This window comes from Diabrotica undecimpunctata, chromosome 3 (genome assembly GCF_040954645.1).
Source record: "Diabrotica undecimpunctata isolate CICGRU chromosome 3, icDiaUnde3, whole genome shotgun sequence".
Taxonomy (NCBI): domain Eukaryota; kingdom Metazoa; phylum Arthropoda; class Insecta; order Coleoptera; family Chrysomelidae; genus Diabrotica; species Diabrotica undecimpunctata.
This window is the reverse complement of record NC_092805.1, coordinates 55,463,304-55,486,866: the sequence shown is the minus strand read 5'-3', so window position 1 is coordinate 55,486,866 and position 23,563 is coordinate 55,463,304. Positions and strand designations below refer to the sequence as shown.

Below are 23,563 nucleotides of genomic sequence, written 5' to 3'. Positions count from 1 at the left end.
GAAACAATGGAAAAGTATCTGTGTCTAAAATGGTTTAGATTGCAAAATAAACCAAAACGTTATAGTAATTTTATTGTGTGTTTGTTAAAATATTAGTGTATATTTGTCTAAAAACTATAAATAAATGTATAGGCGCTAATAGCTTACGTTCAAAGATCAATATAATACTGCAATTTTGACAAAAACTTGATCAAAATTATTATTATATTACGGCTAGGGTCGCCCGGGTCCCGAATTTCATTTCGGTAACTATGAGATTTCTACACAAAGAGCTCTTTGGACTATCGACATAATGTTGAGTAATAGTGGAAATACGCATTTTGAATATTGGGAAAGTCGAGAAAATTTCTACAAAAATTTTAGATCATTACATGTACTGGACCTCGGGGTCCCGGACTGCCGTGAAGGTGTTAAACATTGATTTATTCAAAAATTGTTTACCTCATTCTCTATGTAGAATGTAACACTTGTTACATAGTGCAGACCGGACATTTACTTAAAGGTATATAAACCATACTTTTTCTCATACCTCATAATATGCTTAAGGTATTCTAGCTTTAAACTTTTTATTGCAAACAGTAGGTCCGGTTTATTGAATATACTTGAGGTAATCAGTATAAGATGATGAATTAGAAAACTTACCTTATAATAATCACAGGTATACACGTCTCTGCTCATTCCGAAATCTGCAATTTTCACCACTGGTCCTTCTGCCACCAAGCAATTCCTGCAGGCCAAATCTCTGTGGACGAAACGCTGTGATGCCAAGTATTTCATTCCTAGTCCTATCTGAAGAGCTACGGCAAGAAGATCGGTTTTTGTTAGTTGTGGAAGATCTTTTTCCAGTTCAGAACATTTTTGGGATCGGAGAAGTTTGGCTAGGTCGCCGTGTGGCATGAACTCGAAGACCATCATCGGATTAATGCTGTCATCTAAAACACAAAACGCTTTAAAAATAGGTTTATTTATGATAAATAAAAATATTTATGATTAAAAATATATGTTAGAGAAAACACTAATGGATACTTTCAATGACTAACTTTATTACTAATGAGATTTTTGCCGAAACCTTCTAGGTAGATATTTATTAGGGCAATAACATGATACAATTTGAAATATAAAATTTATTGAATTACCATTTTAACTAGTAATAAAATTTACTTCAAAATTACTATTTAAATGGGAATAAGCCACAATTAGCCACGTTTTAATTTCCACTTCGGAAATCGTTCTCAAACTACAAACATTAGTGAAATGTTTAATATAAACAATAAACGTACTTTAACCTTTAATTGTGGCTTATTCCCATTTAAATAGTAATTACTTTAACATGGCACAAGAAAATAGCTTCAGAACAATATTAAAATTTACTTCATGTAAGAAATCATTAATACGCCTAAATATTAGTTAGATCGATCTCATTATTATTCTCCTAATAGTACGTATGAAGTGTGAGTTATGCTAAGTTCATGGATGTTCATGTTGGTTTATACTTTGGACAGTGTAGACCACTTGAGTTTATCGCATTCACTAGTTCTTGTTTTCGTCTTCTTAGTGGCCTTCCTCGTTTCCTTCGACTTAAGGGATCCAGTAAATTTTCTTTGGCCATCTGCTATTATCCATTCTTTGGAAGTGACCATACCAATTTAATATTTTGCTATCTATGGCGACTACAGTGGTTCCTTTTTCTCCTATAATTTTACGTATTCTTTAATTTCTGACAAGTTGTAATCTCAAGATTTCCAGAGACAATAATTTATTTTTTTCCTCTTTGTTTAGCTACCATGTTTCCGTGCCATAAGGGGTAATGTTTTCTACAATTGCCTTGTATAAAATAATTTTAGGTTTGTTCAAAATTTTTTCACTCCACAGTAATGAGTTAAGTTGGCCTATTGCCCTTTTACCTTGCTCAATTTTATTTATGATATCTTAATTGCTTTTTCCGTTGGCTGTAAGAGTGACGCCGAAGTATTTAAACGGACAAAAATTCTTAATTTTGCTTATTCCTTCATTCTGTCGATCATCTTCACCCACTACCACGTACTCAGCTTTTTTGTATATTTTCGAGTATTCCCCGTGTAATTTTCTAAATATATAATATTCCTGTCATCTCTATATCACCCGCTATCAGGACCTGATCATCTACAAAGAGTAAAGTGTACAAGGTTTTATCTCCTACGGGAATTTCCATTTCACTGCATATCTTTATTCCAATTTTGTTAACACCTCTCCAGAATAGATTTTAAATAAAGTAGGTGCTAATAAGCAACCTGTCTTAAGTCTTTATAAATAAAGACTTCTTAATACTTGGATATACTTATCACTAGAGTTCGGATTTAAAAGCATATAATCAAGAAGCATATCATACAAGCAAGAAACGCAAAAAGGCTTAAAAAGCATAACGATTTTATGAAAAAAAGCATTTTATTATAAAAAAAGCATGAAAATAAGCATATAAATTTTGTCAAACCATTTTTTTACAAAAATGATCCTAAAACATTTCATAAAATAATATCTAAGCTTAGCTTAAGAACTAGTAAGTACCTATTATAAATTTAAACATAAAATTAAATAAACCAAAATAAATAAACAAATAAAACAAAAATGCTTTAACCTATTTTTATCTTTAATCTTAATTATGCGAACTGCAAATTCAAAGCCTCTTACTGTGGCTGAACGACGCTAGGAACCTTTTACTCCGACATGCATCTACAGTTCACCCTTGAAAACACCATCTTTTTCGCACATGACGTAGAGAAAAGACATTAAAATAAAAGTAAAATATTGCATTTTATATCAATATGAATTCCATCATTGTTCTACACGTGTTTCCAGTAATTTAACTCCTCATCAGTAACAGTTATGGAAAGTTCACACACACATACACACACATACATACACACACACACATATATATATATATATATATATATATATATATATATATATATATATATATATATATATATATATATATATATAAGTTATAGATAGTTGTAGGACATTGCCCAAGCCGCGTCTACTGTTTCAATTGTTTCAACTGTTTCAACATATCTCCAGGTAGCTAGAATTACATTTTTGTCATTCTGTGTTGTTATGCATGTAATAATTTTAAATGCGAAGAACAAATAATAACCAATGAAAATTCTTCTGAATGCCAATATATCAAAGTTGAAATTTCAAAAAATCATATAGAAATCATCCCAGAAGTAAAAGAATTTTTAGCTATATTTCCTTCGCCACAAAAATTAACTATAAATTGTCCACAAGGAACAGAGATTAAAACATTAACCGGAATATATCTTATAGAAGATTCGAATTGCAAAATAACATTTAAAAATCAAGAATTGGTCTTTTTAGAAAAAACATATGGACAACCACTTATAATAAACAAACCAAAAATTCAATTTAATCCCACAAAAATTGTACCAATGAAAATTAACCTTAAGTCACTGGAACTTAAAGAAGTGCATACCAATGGACCATTTCCTATTTCAACGATATATACAAAATTACACATTCCAAGCGTATGGACTATTCTACTGTATATTGGTATTATCCTATCTTTATTATATTTTATTTACAAAAGAAAACAACAGAGAAAAACAACAAGAAAACAAAATTCAACTTCCTGAAGGAGCTTCATTTTAAGGAGAAAGGAGTTATAGTGAATAACCAGCAGTGTATGCAAATAGTTGTAGGACATTGCCCAAGCCGCGTCCACTGTTTCAACATATCTCCGGTTAGCTAGAATTACATTTTTATCATTCTGTGTTGTTATGCATGTAAATATTAATTTTATAATTTAGTTTAGAATCTGTTCTCTTCAATGAAACTTGTCTTACTAAAAATTGTTTTAAATAAATCTTTTTAAAAATCGATATACAGAGTGTTCCAAGTTTAGTGGCGCAGTCAGTAGGATAGATAAAACGGGCTTTAATGAATATAAATCCCGGTTCGTATTAACGATTTAATAATCTATCGAACTAATAAATAACTGGAACCGCGAATAAAGACTCTTAGTTGAGTGAATTGAGTAGCCTGACTTGAAGAATAGTGTAAAGGAAAATTCAAGTGAATATTGAAGTTCCTGTGAGGGTCCTGTTCCTGCCGTGTCAACGTGGACTCAGAGCATAGATGGGCTGCAAACTATTCTTACTGTAAGTACCTTTATTTATATCGTATAGAGAGCAACAATTTTTCATTAATTCAGATAGTTCAAATAATTCTGACTCAGATTCTGACTCAAACAACAATATAATATCATTTAAAACTCAACCAAATACTTCTAATATTTTTCCTAAAATTATTTTATCAAAATCCAAATTAACTATGGCTTTACCTCAATTAAAAAAGGAATATCTGGACGTGATCCCAGAATTCCATGGAGATGTTGCGTTACTTCCACGCTTCATAGATATTTGCGAAAAATTAGTCAATAAATTCTTTAATATAACCGACCCAACCGATTTTCAAAATGAATATTTAACTTCTAGCATTTTAGCAAAAATTAAAGGTGATGCCGCCATAAATATTTCTTTATGTACTATAAGAACTTGGGAAAATTTAAAAGATGCTCTATTAAACACTTATGCAGATAAGAGAGACGTATATACACTAAGTATAGAAATCACAACCTTAAACAAGGCAATGAATCGCCATTTGAATTTTTCCAAAAAATACAGCATCTCTTAAATCTCCAAATATCTTTGTTGCAAACTCGTTCTAATATTAACGAACAAGAGATACTTGGTAGTTATTTTAGAAACTTAGCTTTAAAAGTATTGTTACGTGGTCTTAAGGAACCCTTGGGTACTTTTATGCGTACCAAAAACCCTATTGATATGAACACAGCTTTAAACGTTCTAACAAATGATTTTCAAATTTATATGGAACAAAGTAATTCTACAAAAAATCAAAACCCCTCATCATCAAATAATTTTTGGCATAAAAACAAATATAACTCATCTAATTATGTTCCACCAAATAAATTTAACTTCCAGCATAATTACCAAAGAAATTATAATTATTCTCAATCCACAAAAAGTCACTATCAAAACATACAAACCCGAACTTTTAATAATAATCAAAACCAATCTGGCAGTAGCAGAGATAATAACGTTTTTAGACCAAATCAAAACCGGAATCTTCCAAACCCAACTCCGATGACTATTTCAACAACTAATACTTCCAGACCGAACCAAAATTATCAAAACCGATATAAACCTCGTAATCAAACCTATTTTTCAAACCAACCACAAAATATAATTCCAGAAGAACTACATAATATAGACGAAATAAATATTTCTGAAGATAATGACCATTTTTTTAGAGCAACTTGCCTCGGACCAAATAGAATAGAATTATTAAATTTAATAAATAAAGAAAGTGAACTACCGTATATAATTTTTCCTAAAAATAATCTGAAAGTTTTAATTGATACCGGTAGTACTAAATCTTTTGTTGTTCCAAATGTAGCGGAAAAATATTTCAAAAATTCCATTTTTCGGAAACCTTTTCAAGTTTCAACAGCACTAGGCATGACCCAACAAAATTTTTGTACTGTAATTCCTACTTCTAAAATATTTGAAACCAAAAATCCTATGAAATTAAATTATTGTATATTTAAATTTCATAACTACTTTGATTGTTTATTAGGATTAGACAATCTTAAGAAACTTAATGCCAAAATAGACCTTATAAATAATGTCTTAATTACAAAGAATAGTCAAATTAAAATTTTTTATCATAATATTAACAAGGAAAGCATGAATTGCATAGTAGTGCCTCCTAGAACCGAACAAATAATTTCGGTAGACATATAAAATGTCAATAATGGTGATGTAATAATTCCATATACCAAAATTGGGAATTTAGAAATCCCACAATGTTTAACAAAAGTTCAAAATAATAAAGCCATTTGCAGTATTTTGAACTCTTCTGAGAATGCCTGTAAAATTACTTTCACTTCACCTATCGAAGCTGAAAGATTCTCAGAAAACTATAGCACAGTTTACCCTAATTTAAATAATATATATGCAGACAAATTTAAATTCGATATTTCCAAAGTTCGTACCGAACACATGAATATCGAAGAACGGGAAAAAATATTAAAACTAATCAAAGAATTTTCAGATATATTTCATGTAACAGGCAATATGCTATCCTTTACTAGCAAAGTAAAACATAATATTAAAACAGTTAAAGATATACCTATTTACTCGAAGTCCTATAGATATCCTGAAATCTATAGAAAAGAGGTACAGAACCAGATTCAAAGTATGCTGGAGCAAAATATTATTCGTCCCTCAGACTCACCATGGTCATCCCCAATTTGGGTAGTTCCAAAAAAGTTGGACAACTCCCAAGTACCTAAATATAGGATCGTAGTTGACTATAGAAAATTAAATGAAATTACTTGACAAACTAGGTCGTTGTCAGTATTTCACAACTTTGGATCTTGCTTCGGGATTTCATTAAATAGAAATGGCCGAAGAAGATATACCTAAAACAGCTTTTAACACCGAAAACGGTCACTACGAATTCCTTAGAATGCCCTTTGGATTGTGTAACGCCCCGGCGACCTTCCAAAGAGTAATGGAAAATATACTTCGAGGAATACAAAATGAAAAGTGTCTTGTGTACTTGGACGATATTATAGTGTTTAGTACTAGTCTCCAAGAACACCTTACAAATCTAAAAGAAGTTTTTAAGAGATTAAGAGAGTCAAATTTTAAAATTCAGATTGATAAATCCGAATTTTTAAGAAAAGAGGTTGTATACCTGGGACACATCGTTACACCAGATGGAGTAAAACCCAATCCCGATAAAATTAAAGCTATAGTAAACTTTCCTATTCCAAAAAATACTAAACAACTAAAAGGTTTCTTAGGATTATTGGGATACTATAGAAAGTTTATAAAAGATTTTTCAAAATTAACTAAGCCTTTAACTTCTCGTCTCAAAAAAGATGCAATCATAAATGTAAACGATTCAGATTATTCTCAGTGCTTTGAAATGTGTAAAAATCTTCTTATTAATGACCCAATACTGCAGTATCCTGATTTTTCTAAACCATTTAACTTAACCACAGATGCAAGCAACTTTGCTTTAGAAGCTGTATTGAGCCAAGGAAAAATTGGATCTGATTTACCTATATCGTTTGCTAGTCGAACTCTAAATAAAAGCGAAACCAACTACTCAACAATTGAGAAGGAACTTCTTGCAATTGTTTCGGCAGTAAAATACTTTCGCCCTTATCTTTTTGGTCGTAAGTTTACAATTGTAACTGACCACAAGCCATTACAATGGCTATTTTCTTTAAAGGACCCTAACTCAAAGTTAATTAGATGGCGCCTTAAATTGGAAGAATATTATTACAATATCATACACAAAAAGGGTGCATTAAACACTAATAGTGATTTTCTATCCAGGATAGAATTAAACGTAAATGAAACAAATGATGCACAACTAAATACCGAAGAAGAAATTGATTACATAATAAATTTTGACGAAGAACTTCTTAATACTCCAAAAAATGATATAGAAAACGAATCACTCATAGTTGAATGCCACGAAAGAAATGAAGACCCAGATGACGAGAATATCACAATACACACCAATCAGTAAAATCCAACTATCGGCATCCCTATCGCAAAATATGCCGTAAATGTAGGAAAAAACCAAATAATAATTTCCGAAGTAAACTTCGAACCAGCAACACCCAGTATTATTAAATTATTTAATAATAAGTTAAGAATTCTAGTGCAATTTTCGAAAAACAATTTCGAAGAAGATGTCATAAAATTCGTCAAAGAATATATTGTTCCAAGAACAAAATATCATTTATATTTTGAAAATCCTATATACGAAAAGTTTAGCGTAGTTCTCCAAAAATTCTTTAAAAATTCCCAAATATCCTTCATTAACTGTTTAAAAAAACTTATTGATGTTTCCCTCGATGAAATAAAAGAAATAATTAAAAACTACCATGAAGGAAAACAAAACCATAGATGATTGGATGAGACCGAGTCACGTATAAAAAATATATATTATTGGCCCAATCAAAGGGCTTCGATTCAAACCTAGATAAATGAGTGCGAAATCTGTCAACTAACTAAATACGACAGAAAACCAATCAAACCATTTTATAATGTTACACCCACAGCAATCAAACCCTTCCAAATATTACATCTCGATACAATTAAATTAGAAAATACTAAATTTCTAACGTTAATCGATTCATTTTCCAAATATGGTAAACTCTACAAATTAAACTCCGCCCAAGGAATAGAAGTTGTAAACGCCCTAATAAAGTACTTCTCTCATCATAATACACCCGACCAAATAATCTCGGACAATGATACCGAACTTAAAAATTCTCTTGTCCAAGAACTTCTTTCTATTCATAAAATCAAGATCCATTTTATATCTTCACAACACCCAGAATCTAATGAAATTGCCGAAAGGTTTCATAGCACAATTATCGAACATAGATTATTTAATCACCGCGACGAGTTAAAGGATGAACCAATAGAACAAAAAGTCAATTACGCCCTATTGGCTTATAATAGTAGTATACATTCAGTGACTAAATTAAAACCTTACGAAATAATAAATGGACATTTAGAGAATACTTCTATATTTGACTTAGATCTTGAAAAGCAACTTAATAATAATTATATAATAAACCATAAAGAAAAAATGAAGTTACTTTACTTAGAAATAAATAAAAGTATACAAGAAAATAAAAAAAAAATAATTGGAAAAGCGCACTTAAATCGTGAAGAATTACCTGAAATAATTCCCCCCGGAGATATTTGTACGTAACAAACAAATTAAAGGAAAAACAAAAAATAAATATCAAAAGGAAGAAATAAAAAATATCAATCGCGAAAGAAAAACAGCCAAAATCATTACTCGACATAAAAATAAAACTGAAGACATACACCTATCTAATATTAAACGTCCTAAACGAAAACCTTATAATTTTATTGCAGGTGCATCGCAGTCGGACATGCAGCGATCAACGTAAAGGATATTAGCAACAATATGGGCATTCTACCCATTAATCTTGGACCTGCCAAATTACAAAAAGCAAGTCATACTTTTATCCATTTTTATGATCTTAATCCATTATTAGACGAATACAATAATCTAAATATTCAGTACAGCCATCTTAAAACTAATATTTCGAAAGATATCTTTTTAGATCAGAAACCGAAAATTTTATTAATTTAATTCTATATGTTAAGAATAGTATAAATGATAAGTTAGATAATTTTAATATTCATTCTACTAGTATAAGAAACAAAAGAGGGTTGATAAATGGTCTTGGATCGATAGCTAAAGCTATTACTGGTAACTTAGATTCACAGGACGGGGAACGTATAAATTCAATGTTATAACATTTAAAGAAAAACCAAATTAATTTACAAAACCAACTTCAAATGCAATACTCCGTAAGCCACGAAATAACTAAAAGTTTTAATCAAACTGTGGTCGACATTCAAAATAACGAATTAAATCTTAAGTCTAAAATACTAGAAATCAAAGATATTATTAACTTTCAAGGAAACCTTGAAAATGTCGTCTATTTAAAAGATTTGTGTAATGAAATGCTAATTAATTTTAATTCAATACTAAACGTTTTAGAAAACATCGAAAACTCCCTCACATTCTGTAAACTTAAAACCTTACACCCAAGTATTATAAAATCCCGAGACTTACTATTAGAAATAAGAAAAATCTCTTCCCATTACCAATCCCAACTTCCTTTTGAAGTCAAATATGAAAATATATTAAATTTTGAATCCCTATTAGAAGTTAACTGTAAAATAGACAAAAATAAAATAACTTATTTTCTTTCTATACCTATTGATTTTGAATTAGAATTTGAACTTTTTTATTTACTACCTACTCCAACAGAACATGAATCAGAATTTTTAACAATAATACCAAACACAAAATTTTTGCTGAAATCTAAAAATATAATAAAACCTCTAAACGACATATGTACTAAAGGTAAAATATTTCAATGCCCTGGTCACCTTCAAAACAATAATAATTTTAAATGTGAAGAACAAATAATAACCAATGGAAATTCTTCTGAATGCCAATATATCAAAGTTGAAATTTCAAAAAATCATATCAAAAAATTAACTATAAATTGTCCACAAGGAACAGAGATTAAAACATTAACCGGAATATATCTTATAGAAAATTCGAATTGCAAAATAACATTTAGAAATCAAGAATTGGTCTTTTTAGAAAAAACATATGGACAACCACTTGTAATAAACAAACCAAAAATTCAAATCTTCAAACATTAATCCCACAAAAATTGTACCAATGAAAATTAACCTTAAGTCACTGGAACTTAAAAAAGTGCATACCAATGGACCATTTCCTATTCCGACGATATATACAAAATTCCATATTCTAAGCGTATGGACTATTATACTGTATTTTGGTATTATCCTATCTTTATTATATTTTATTTACAAAAGAAAACAACAGAGAAAAGCAACAGGAACATTAAAACAACAAGAAAACAAAATTCAACTTCCTGAAGGAGCTTCATTTTAAGGGGAAAGGAGTTATAGTGAATAACCAGCAGTGTATGCAAATAGTTGTAGGACATTGCCCAAGCCGCGTCTACTGTTTCAACATATCTCCGGTTAGTTAGAATTACATTTTTATCATTCTGTACAAGTCAAGTTATACAGTGACATATTGCTATGACTTGTACTTTTGAGATTTGTTGCTGTCGTTGTTATCGTGCTTTGTAACCTCACTTTTTATGCCGTGTTTTGATTTTACTTTTAAAAAACGTGTGAATTGATTTATTTGAAAAACTTTTTTTGCTTGTAATCAAGTGGTGATTGAAGATGTCTTCCTCTAGTGTTAACAACAGAACCCAGCAAATTTTAGATTTGTTAAAGAAAAACGATACAGGAGTTCAAACTAATCGTAAGTATACAGTTATTAAATTATAAGTTAGTTATGCAAATTGGACTTGTTATTAATATAACATACTATTAGTCTATGATGTAATAACTACATTACCTAAGTGACTCTCTTTAACATATTTTTTGTCCAATTTTAGTTAAAAGTGATACAAAACTAATAGTGTTTGAAGTTACTGACTCTATTGAGAATGATCCCAAACTTAAAATCAATGAAAAATCTCAACATAATATTGAAGTATACCACGTAATGGAGGAACCTATCGACAATACTAAAACGATGATCATAGATTGTACAACTGGGGAGTTAGGTAGGTACATTTTTAGGCAAATTTTAATAGTAAACGTCAATATTTATGTCTTGCCTTTTATTTTATTACAAATGACATTTTTGGCGAAGAAGCAAGTGTTGGACCTAGTAATGTTGATTCAGAATCTCAGATTGCCCCATTTAATGATATCATAATAGAAATTGAAAACGAACAAGAGTTTGATCAAGGTAAATTTTATTTGTAACGTTTTCTATGTAGTTTAAAGGTTGTCAAAAAAATTAAGACGTTTATTTATTTATTTTTTCAGGTGATAACTGCGATCAAGATCCCAATTTTATACCGGATATCAGCGATACTGACAGTGAGGATTGTCTTACTAAGGTATTTCATCAAAGTCGTGATTCAACAAAAAGAGTGCGATCTAGTTCAACAAAAACATATTCTGAAAATGTTTTAACGTTAAACGTTGAAAGAAAATATTCAAAAAAAAGAAGACTGGAAAAATATACTAAACGGAATGCAGGTCTCAGTTATGAGACGATAGAAGGTAAAGTAAAACCTGGAAGAAAAATGGTTGTCCTGCAAAACTGCCGTTCTAAGTGCAAGGATAGTATCACTCCTGAAATCCAATCCAATATTTTTAAAGAGTATTGGAGCTTAGGCAGTCGAGATAAGCGCTCAAATTATATTTCAAGTTTAGTTGAATCTAGCGAGCCCAAAGTCATGAGAAAACGGACCGACGATCCAGAAAAAGAAAAATTTCGACAGTATACACATGCATTTCACTTTAAATTTAATGGTAACAGAAAAAAGGTTTGTAGAGGTTGCTTTATGAAGACCTTAGGTGAAACAAACATGTTTGTTACAATTGCAATTGAGGCTGGTTTAAGATCTACCTCAGGAATTGCGAAGCCCGACCAAAGAGGTAAGGACCCACCAGCTAACAAACTTTCTGTTGAGACGATTCAAGCTATTCGTAGCCATATTAAATCTTTCCCAGCATACGAATCCCATTACACCTGAAAGCAAAATACAAAAAAATACTTACCAGCCTTTCTGAACTTGACAAAAATGTATTCGTTATACAAAGAGCATATAGACAAACCTGCCTGTAAAACTGTATATGAACGAGAATTCAATAAACTAAACATTTCCTTTAAAAGTCCTAAAGTAGATACCTGTCACAAATGTGATACATTAGTAGTAAAAGAAAGGGTTGCCACAAACGAGGATGAACGGCAGTGTATAAGGAAAGAAAAGAACAGTCACTTAGAGGAAGCTGACTTTGCCTATACAATGAAAAGGGCTGACAAGACCGAAGCCAGAAAAGATAAAAACAAGAACAACACTAGATGTTATACTTTCGATCTACAGCAATGCCTTCATCATTAACAATTTAAGAAACGACAAACACTAAATAAAAACATGAAATATCATCATAATAGGTAAATACCTGACCAAACTAGTACTATTGTGTAAAAGCTGTACTTAGGTAATACGTTTTTGAATAGAAACAATGTTTTAAAAAGTGATTTAATTTAAACTTAAACGGTAATAAGTAAAGACTTCTTACTTCACCTGGCAATATTTTATCAGTAAATATAATGGAATTAAAATGACTATTTCACTAGACTATTTTTAACTGATAAAACGTCATAGCAACGCCACGTTTCATACTGACAACACTCCTTCCTGCCCGTGATGTCTCAGCGACAAAATTATGACAAATCCGTCACGAAGATGTCTGGTAATTCTATTGTTGTCAGTTTGACAATCGTCATCGAGGCGTAATCAATTTTGGACAGATATAATGAATCCAGACGAAAAATCAAAATTTGGATGCCAGTTAGGTGAAGAAATTAAAAAATTGATTTCGGAAAATGTCTCATTGAACACGGAGAGGTCCAGAAGCTCTATTTGGACCCAATTTTCGGAGTTCCTACGGGTGAGAAATTTTACGCTTGAACGATATACTACCATAACGGAACTAGCAAAAATTCTGGAGGATGATGCCTTTAACATGAAAAAAGGCAATGGCAAAGACTATAAAGAGTCGTCTGTAAAGTCAATGTGGAGTACTACAGCAAAAATGGTACAAGAAAAATATTTTACGGAGTAAGCCATAAAAATCGAGCCTTTCACAGATATATTTTTCAAATGTGCAAGATTGGTCAGAGATACCAAGCGGAGGCAGCTTCAAAGTGTTCAAGAAAAAAGAAAACTCGGTGCAAAAGCATTATCTACCGAAAAACTATTAAAAAGCATCCAAAGTTGCGACGAGAAAACCCTCGATGAAGCACAAAAAAGTTTTTTCACCTTTGCTCATTTGAACTCGCTTGGAGAGGCAATGAGGCCGTAAACTGCAAGATTCACTTTTTCCAGAAGGAATTTGATGTAATGGGAGAATTTTCTGGCCGAATTGAATACAACAGCATTTTTTCCAAAACAAATCAAGGCGATTCAAAAAGTTTGACAAGCAGCAAATGGCTGGTAAGAAATTCATCAAACGAAAATTTATGCCAGTTAGATTATTTTTGAAATAAATGGAAAAAGGGGAAGCAAAAATTTTATCATACAGACTCTTTCTTACCGTTTACCTCAACTGGAAGGATAGATCTTGATTCAAAAACTGTCCACTTGGAGTCAACACTGTATCTAACTGGACAAAAATGTTAGCTAAAAAAATTGGAATAGACACAAAAAAACATAAAATAACAAACCATTCTCATCGATCTTCAGCTGTGTCAGCTTTGTTCAAGCAAGGTGTTTCTAAACATGAGTTAATTAAATTAACGGGTCACTCAAATGCAAGCTCTCTAAAATCATATCTGCAGCTGGATTCCAGTCACCACCAGAAGTTGATCGAAAATCTCAGAACAACAAATGAAGCTGGACCTTCGAGTTTACCAATGCTACAGGTCAATAATACACAAAATCATGCTTTGGTAGAAAATAATGGGCAAACTACTATAGCTTATAATAATTGTATATTTAATACTGTTAACGAATAAATAAAGATTATGTTTCGTTGATATGGTGCATTAATTGTCTCGTGAAATAGTCTTGTGGAATATCCTTCGCGAGAAAATTATTTATCGGCAAAATTTTCTTCTGGTTTTAGTTGTTTGCTGCCTTTTGGCAATTTTCGCTCATGAAATTTTGACAAAATCACTTGACTGACGTCTCGTGATTAAACTGTCAAAATTTAATTCGCGAAAATTGCCAGGCAACCAACTTTCATACCAGTGTGATACCAGCCGAAAATATTGCAGGCAAAATTTTCTCTCTTATATTATATACGAAAAAACACTGTATAAAACAAACACAAACACTTACAACATGAGTTAATCTATTAAATTTTGAACATCACAATACATTAAACATATTAAAATTAAATTCTTATTATATTAGCAATGTTTTAATTTTATTTAATTTAAGGAAACATGATTGATAATTTATTTTGATGTTTGATTTATGTCAGAAAGAGACTCGTTTCTGTTTATTATATTTTTCGATATATATATTTCGTTGTTGATAACCAGTTTTTGATTGTTATATGGCTGAGTACTACACATAATAAATAATAATGATGTATTTAACTTGTAATCTGATTATTTCAACAACAAATGTAGCGCCAAATTTAAATATTTAAATTTTTTGATATTGGTTGTAATTTTAATCTGAGAATAGGTATCATTATTTTATGTACGTTGTTAAATCAAAATTTGTTTACCCTTTGTTAATGTTATTAGTGTGTGATAATTTGATTATTCTGTTTTTTGAAGGTAATATCAAATTTACTTTCATATGAGGTGGGTGTTGTGAATAATAGTTAATAAATCTGTTACTAAATATAGATTTTCTGTAAAGTTTGTTATATATATACAGGGTGGTCCTTAAGTAATTATACAAACAGAAACAAACAGAACAGATTCTGCACTTTAAAATATTACAATTTAAGCCAACTTGCTTTAATAAAATATTGATATTAAGAAAGATACAGTGTGTTAAAGTGGAAATTTAAAATTTTGTTTTTCACTATAACTTTTACGTTTGTAAATATTTTTGGACAAAAATTTACAGTTAGATTCCTTTGAGTCGGATAAAGTATAATTTTATACTTACTTTAATGTAACTAATAGAGGGCGCCACATATACCACATGTGTGGCATAAATTTGCGCTTAACTATTTTGCTCTTTAAGTTAGCTTTATTTCTGTTAAAAAATATTAAAGATACGTTATTTTTACAAAGAAAAGGTATACTTGTTAGTAACCTGAAAATTCAACCGTTTTCGAGATAAATGCATTTTATAAGTCAGCTGCACAATAATTCTTAGTTTGATATTTGTGCGGTAAAGAACTGAATACCTGTAGATAAGCATAATTCATAGTTTATTCTTATTAAAACAACTCAAAGATGATAATGTAATATCACAAAATGCTTTGTTATATGTGCTAAATGTCTTATTGAAGAAAATATATTTCATCTTCTTCTTTAGGTGCCGTGTCCGTATTCAGACGTTGGCCGTCATTATGTTTACAATTTCCCTTTGCTATCGCTATTTAAGTTTCTATAATGGCGTTGTATTACTTTTTCCCTATTGTAAAATGCTAAAATCCCAAAATATGTGGTTTATGCAAGATGGTACACAACCACATTCTAGAGAGAAGGCAGTTAGAACATACTTAAATATAACTTTTCTGAACGTTGGATTGGTCGTGGTAGTCATATTCCTTGGCAATGTGGTGAGATATTGTTATAATTATTTAATTTATAAAAAATCCGAAAAAAAATACTTATTGTTCATTAGGTAAATTGTTTACCCATTTTTATTAGGACAAATAGAAACTAGAGCACAGATATTGAATAACACATATGTGTCCTGTTTCATAATACTTTTGCTACAAATGTAACCTGAAAGACTCAGCATTTTTACAAAAACATCATCGTTGTCCTAATAACCGATATTGTTATAAATATAGTAAACACACAGGCAATTTAGTTCAGCATAATATTAGTTAGTTAGTAAATCATAATAGTCCATTTATTCGAGATGTAATTATAGTAACTCGTAAGCTGTAACGTAATCATATAAATAAGTAATGTCATCGATATATTCATCCATTATACATTATAACCACTACGTAGCCCCGATTTTAATCCGCTTGATTTTGGTGTATGGGGCGCATTAAAACAACATGTTACAATTAAAACAACAGCAGTTACTTTAGAAACAAGGATGCTATTTAATATGAGACGATCTTTTATGGAATATATTGACAAATGAATTAAAGAAAATGGTGAACATATCGAACACTTACTTTCACAAAAAGTTGTGTAATTTAGTTTAACTATTTCTTAATTTGGTTTGTAAACAAAATGTTTTGATTATGACTTTAATTTAACATAAAACGTAAAATGTTTGATGTAAAATCCTATTATTCTGTTATTTTGTCAAATCCTATTATTAATTATCCTGCTGATATATTTATTTTATTTAATATTTTGTTAAAAACTAAACTATTAACTTTAGTTAAAGGTATTTTATACCAAAATTCAGGAGTATTAATGTTTTTGTCTATTTTTTCTTCGTTGCCTGGAGTAATTGCCATAGATCAGAATGATGCAGCTGATTTTTAAAATGCGATTATCTCGAAAACTGTCGAGTTTTGAAGTTATTAACAAGTATACCTTTTTTGTCAAAATAATGTATCTTTAATATTTTTTATCCCAAATACAGGTAACTTAAAGAGAAAAAAAGTTAAGTGCAAATTTATACCACGTATGTGGCATAAGTGGCGCCCTCTATTAGTTACATCAAAGTATGCATCAAATTATAATTTCTTATATTTAAAAGTACTCAGTTGTAAATTTTTATACATAAATGTTTACAAACATAAAAGTTATAGCGAGAAATAAAATTTTAATTTTGTACTTTAACACCCTGTATCTTTCTTAATATCAACATTTTATTAAAGCAATTTGGCTTAAATCGTAATATTTTAAAGTGTAGAATCTACTGTTTCTTTTTATACAATTACTTAAGGACCACCCTGTAATTATATATATATATATATATATATATATATATATATATATATATATATATATTATATAATGTTTATTATATTGTTTTAATTTTATTTAATTTGAGGAAACACGATTGATAATTTATTTTGATGTTTGATTAATGTCAGAAAGAGACTCGTTTCTATATATTATATTTTTCGTTGTTAATAACCAGTTTTCAATTGTTATATGGCTGAGTACTACACATAATAAATAATAATGATGTATTTAACTTGTAATCTGATTATTTCAACAACAAATGTAGCGCCAAATTTAAAAAATTTTTTGATATTGGTTGCAATTTTAATCTGAGAACAGGTAGCAAAGACTTTAGTTATTTTGGATGTTAATGTTGGTATGTAAGGTAGTGATGTGAAAGTAAAATGAGATTGCACAATTTGGCGATTTCGTTCACTTGTTTGATTCATGCCACTCATTCTTTAATGTACGTTGTTAAATGAAAATTTGTTAACCCTTCGTTAATGTTATTAGTGTGTTATAATTTGATTATTCTGTTTTTTAAAGCTAATATCAAATTTACTTTCATATGAGGTGGATGTTGTGAATAATAGTTAATAAATCTGTTACTAAATATAGGTTTTCTGTAAAGTTTGTTTAGCAGTAAATGGTTGACTTCAATTAGTATCGACTATAAACATCCTGGGTTAACCGATAATAGTATAAAAGCCCCGTTTTCAGGTAACAATGGTTAACCTGAGGTTTTAACAATGGGCCAAGTCAGATAAATTTAATAATATTTACGACTGGACTAATTAAAGTCAACCATTTTCTGCTAAATAAACTTTACCATTAAGTGCTTAATATATTTTGTGCATTTCGTTTGATCTTATGTAAAGGTATGGGATGCTATTTTCCATCTCTTTTTCACATGTAAATTGTAATTGTTCATTATAACTATTAAAATTTTGTGAATTTTCATTTATTTTGTCTGCAGCTAAAACAAGTATTAAGTCATCCACAAAGCATTTGATAAATGGTATATAAAAAGGCAACTACTAAATCGTCTAGTACATAATTACATAATATACACGATATGCTAGAGCCCATAGGTGTAGGGATTAGTTTGTTTATATATTGTGAATTTAAAAAGGTTGGTTTCGTAATACCACAGTGAGAAACTTCTGAAAAAAAACTCGCCTTTAGTAGTGTTTTGAGTGATAAGAGTAAGTAAGGTTATTTACAATTCGAAACACTCATAGTGGTGGAACTTTGTCCGTTAGTTTTGCGACGTAGTTAAAAGTAATTCTGGTAACTGAGAACTGATAGGAACTGGATTTTTGAGCGGTTGAAGCGGGTCTAGTCTAGAAACAGATATCATGCAGACGGACAGTGATGATAATGCATCAGAAGGCAAGAAGAGAAAAGATGGAGGATCAACTTCACCTTTCCTGCAGAGCAAAAAATCTGCCAGAACCCCAAGCAAAAGAAAATCAAAGGCAGAGATTCAAAGGATGAGGACGACGTTATGAGTATGTTAAAAAAGATGATGGGGAAGCTGAAAGAAATCATGAGTCTTCTTCTTCAAGTGCCATCTCCGCGGCGGAGGTCGGCAATCATCATAGCTATTCGAACTTTTGAGACGGCTGCTCTGAAAAGTTCATTTGATGTACATCAAATGAACAAATCAGGGGTGAAAATAAGTAATATGAAGAAGAGATGATAGCGCTGAAAAAAGGGAATATAAAGATAAAGCAAGAATTGAAGGAAACAAAAACCAAATTAACCCAGGTTGAAAACAAACCAGAAAGAATTAAAAAACAGATGAAAAGAAATAAGATAGTAATTACGGGTCCACCAATAGTCGCAACAGATGAAACACTCTTAAAAAATAACGTAAAAGATTTTATACAAAATCACCTAAAAGAGGATATCGAAATAGAATCTGCAATAAAGCTAAAAAACAATATATGTCTGGTACAAATGAAGGATTATGGCAAAAAATTAGAATAATGAAAGAAAAAAGCAAACTAAGATTTCTTACTGGAGAAAAGATCTTCATCAACGATGAAGGTAAGGGTAAAAACGTAAAGGCAGTGTACAAAAAACTAACTGTAGATGGCATAAAATGAGAATGGACCAGAAATGGTACTTTAAAACGAAAAAATCCTAGAAATATGGAACCAAAAAACGACATATAGTAATGGAAAAAGAAAAAGACGGCCCATTATGCCAACCCTAGCGATGAACAGGAAGATGAGTTTGAACATAAATAGCAAAACAAAAAATTAAAGTACGTACCTAAATATTGCGACATGGAATGTACGAGGAGTATACGAGAAGGGAGCATTAATTAACCTAATCGAAGAACTTAAAAAATATAAGATACACATCATAGCAATACAGGAAATACATTTGACTGAAAACAACATTAAAAAGATTAGCCCATACACGTTTTATACAAGTGGAGGCGATAATAGGAATTTTGGAGTGAGTTTTCTGGAACATGAAGACGTGGAGCAGGTAAAACGATTCGTCGCAAAATCTGACAGAATTTGTGCAATTAGAATTAGAATTAAAGGAAAAGAGAACACGATATCGCTGATAAATATACATGCTCCAACAGAAGAAAAAGCAGAAGAAGTGAAAGATAAATTTTATGAAGAATCAGAGTCATTTTCTGAAGAAATGCCCACACAAGATATTGATTACATTTGTAATTGAAAACAGAATAAAAATAATGAGTACGCATTTCAGGAGAAAAAAAAAATATATAAAGGAACGTGGAAAATTCCGGTATTCAATAAAACTAATCAAATAGACATCTTAATACAAGAGAAATTCGCCAATTTAATAACAAATGTGAAAACGTGCAGAGGGGCTTACGTAGACTCAGATCATTTTTTGGTTAGAATTGATATAAGAGAAACAATAATTAAAAAGCATAAATGGAAAAAGAAAGTGCAATGTAAATTTAACTTTGAAAAACTGCGAAAATTTGTATAGTACTACTGTGAGTAACATACAACAAAAGTTCTTGAAAATGACAAACACTATAAAGAAAGCAACGTCATAGAACATACCAAGAACAGAAAGATGTAGGAAAAATCACTGGTTTCATGACGAATGTAGAACAGAGTTAAAAAAGATCAGATTTGGGATTAAAAAGTTTACGATCGCAAAAACAAGACGACCTAGAAAGATATGCCAAACAACGAAAAAGAGTAAAATAAATCATAAGGGAGCGAAAACGAAAGTATATGGATAATAAAGTAAAGCGTATTGAAGAAAATTACAAGAAAAATATAAATAAAATGTTTTTTTACATAGAGGTAAAATACATTAAAATTGAGTATCAGGGAAGAACGATGAATGTAACAGATAAGTAAGAAAACCTGATAGTGGACGAAGACCAAATATGTGAAAGGTAGAAAGAATATTTCGAAGAGATGCTAAATGATGGAGTCACTACAGAAGAAAATTCTCACAAGAGAAGAAATAGAAGAAATAATAAAAGATATGACAAATAAAAAAAGCCCCGGTGAGAGGGGCATTGTGGCAAAGAACTTAAAATATGTAGGAGAGGCCTTAATAAACCAACTTAGTGAGCTAATACTAGAAGTGTGGGATGCCGAAGAAATACCTCAAGAATGGAATACGTCGATTATAATTCCTATACACAAAAAGGGAGATAGAACTAAATGCGCAAACCATAGAGGAATATTCTTATTAGAGGTAATATATGAAGTGCTCGCCATACTAATTAAAAAACGATAAAAAATATATGTAGAGGAGAGTCTAGGAGAATATCAGGGAGGATTTCGGAAAGAAAGATCAACAACCGATCAAATTTTTATGCTAAAACAAATTTTGATCAATTGCTATGAATACAATATTTCAGCACAAATACTTTTCATTGATTACAAAGCTGCGTACGACACAGTAGACAAAAACTAATTAATAGAAACTCTAAAAGAATTCCAAGCGCAAAAAAAAATAGTAATATTGGTAAAAATGACAATTAGACAAACCATTTGTGCTGTAAAATGCAACGGTACAGAAAAAAGATGTTCGTCAAGGAGACCTGTTGACTACATTGCTACTCAATATAGTTCTAGAAAAAATTGTAAACTATTTTATACAAAGAGCACCAATGCTTAGCATACGCTATGATGTGGTTCTCATTGCAAGAAATAAAAAATAAGGGGCAAATATGACAAAAAGACTAATTCCGGAAAGCTCTAAAATGGGACTGAAAGTTAATATTAATAAATCGAAGTACATGGAAATCTCAAGCAAAAAGGAATAAACACCAGGGGATCCTTTAAATTGGAGATGGAGGATGGATTATTTGTAGAATTCGAGAAGATGGACTTAGGTACTCTTATTGATCAGACATGTAAGAAAGAAACTGAAATCAACCTGAGACTGACCAAGAGCAACAGATGTACTGGAGCCATGAGCAAAATAATTAAGGCCAAAGATATATCTCGTAATACAAAAATAAGAGTATACAAAACTATAATTAGACCCACAATACTATACGCTGCCGAGACATGGACTATGAACAAAACCATACAGATTGATTGATTGATTGGAAGTATGGGAAAGAAAGATACTTCGCAGAATGTTTGGTCGAAAAGTAGTAAAGGGAGAATGGAGAAGACGCTATGCTAACCCTACAATAACAAAAGTGGTGAAAAAACGTCGACTAGAATGGTTCGGACATTTAGAAAGAATGCGAGGTAATAAACTATAGTGTATTTTTATGTATGAGAGAGTAATAAAACAATAAATTATGTATGCAAATCCCTAAACTGTTGATACGGGTGACTCAATGAAAAACAGATATTTGTCAACAAGTTTACAGAAGTATATAGGAAAACAATTTTAAATTGAGTATGACCACCAGGTATAAAGGCTGGAGCAGAATAGAATACAATAGTTGTGACGATTACTAATCCCTAAATAAGGTTGCCAGTGTCGAAGTGATGGAGGTTAACAGGTACTAATGAATTTGCAAGAAATGTAAGATGTTTATTTTATTGGTTATATATAACCAATAAAAGTTTAATAAGTACCTACCTATTTGCAAAATAAAGTTTAATTCTTTAGATAAAATAAAACGTTTTATTTTATCTGAAATGAGTGCATTCCACGAAGTAAGGGTTTCAACAATCAAACATTTAATTCTTTAATTCCAGGAATCTACGACAGTAATTAACTAGATAATTACCTTCTAAACTTATTCCACAGAAAATGTGATAGTGGGTTTTTCCATTTTGTATATAGGAAGGTCCAAGTGGCGTATTCAAAATTCTTAACAGTTCACTAAAAGTAGGTACTTCAGTTGTAAGGTGCAGTTTATTGTGTATACTAGTGTTATGGAAAATTTGGAAGTGCCGTGTAAACGCCGAAAAATTGGTCCTCTAACAGTTAATGAAAAAACATTAATATTTAATTTTTTTAAATCATTTACAGACAAACGTTTATGTGAAAGTGTTGATGAGACCGTTGAGTTAGTTCGCAGTACACTTGGTGTTGGGAAATCTACGATTTACAGAGTTATTAAAGAAGAGAAATGTGGTAGTTTTCAAGTGCCACGTAATACTTCAGGGAAACCAAAATTTCAAATAGAATATCATTTTAAAGAAGGACTTCGACGGAAAGTGCATGAATTCTTCTTTAGACAAAAATTTCCAACATTGGATAAAGTTCTTGTCTCAGTTCGAGATGATAAGGATTACCCAGAAATGAGTCGAAGTACGTTATGGAAACTTTTAAAAGAAATAGGCTTCCGCTGGAAAAAGAATCCCAGAAAGTCTATTTTATTAGAAAGAAGCGATATTGTCATATGGAGAAGACATTTTCTAAGAACCATAAAGGAAATGAGAAACCAAAAAAGAAAAATATTTTATCTTGATGAAACATGGATCAACGAGGGTCATACACCAAATAAATTTTGGCAGGATGAAACTGTTACATGTCAAAGGCACGCTTTTGTAAATAACTTATCTACTGGTTTAAACCCACCATCAGGAAAGGGACGCAGGCTGATAATAGTACACATTGGCAGTTCAGACGGTTTTGTTGAAGGTGGTTTATTAACTTTTGAATCAACTCGTACCGGTGACTACCATGAAGACATGAACGCTGATGTCTTTCAAGAATGGTTCGAACAAATGATAGGTCTTCTTCCTAAGAACTGTGTAATAGTAATGGATAATGCAAGTTATCACTCCAGACTTATAGAAGGACTGCCCACAACCAAGTGGTTAAAAAAAGACTTGCAGAA

At 30.8% G+C, this 23,563-nt stretch overlaps 1 protein-coding gene across 2 annotated transcripts in view; it reads right to left on the bottom strand.

The window, feature by feature from the left end:
• The window catches only part of LOC140436817 (BDNF/NT-3 growth factors receptor-like), a 538,571-nt gene that overhangs the window by 9,927 nt on the left and 505,081 nt on the right, over window positions 1-23,563 (bottom strand). The window contains exon 7 of one of the 2 annotated variants that reach the window (XM_072525942.1): window positions 643-947. In XM_072525942.1, the coding sequence (XP_072382043.1) occupies window positions 643-947 (305 nt within the window). The remainder of the gene's footprint in view (window positions 1-642; window positions 948-23,563) is intronic. The other variant, XM_072525943.1, reaches the window with a different exon arrangement.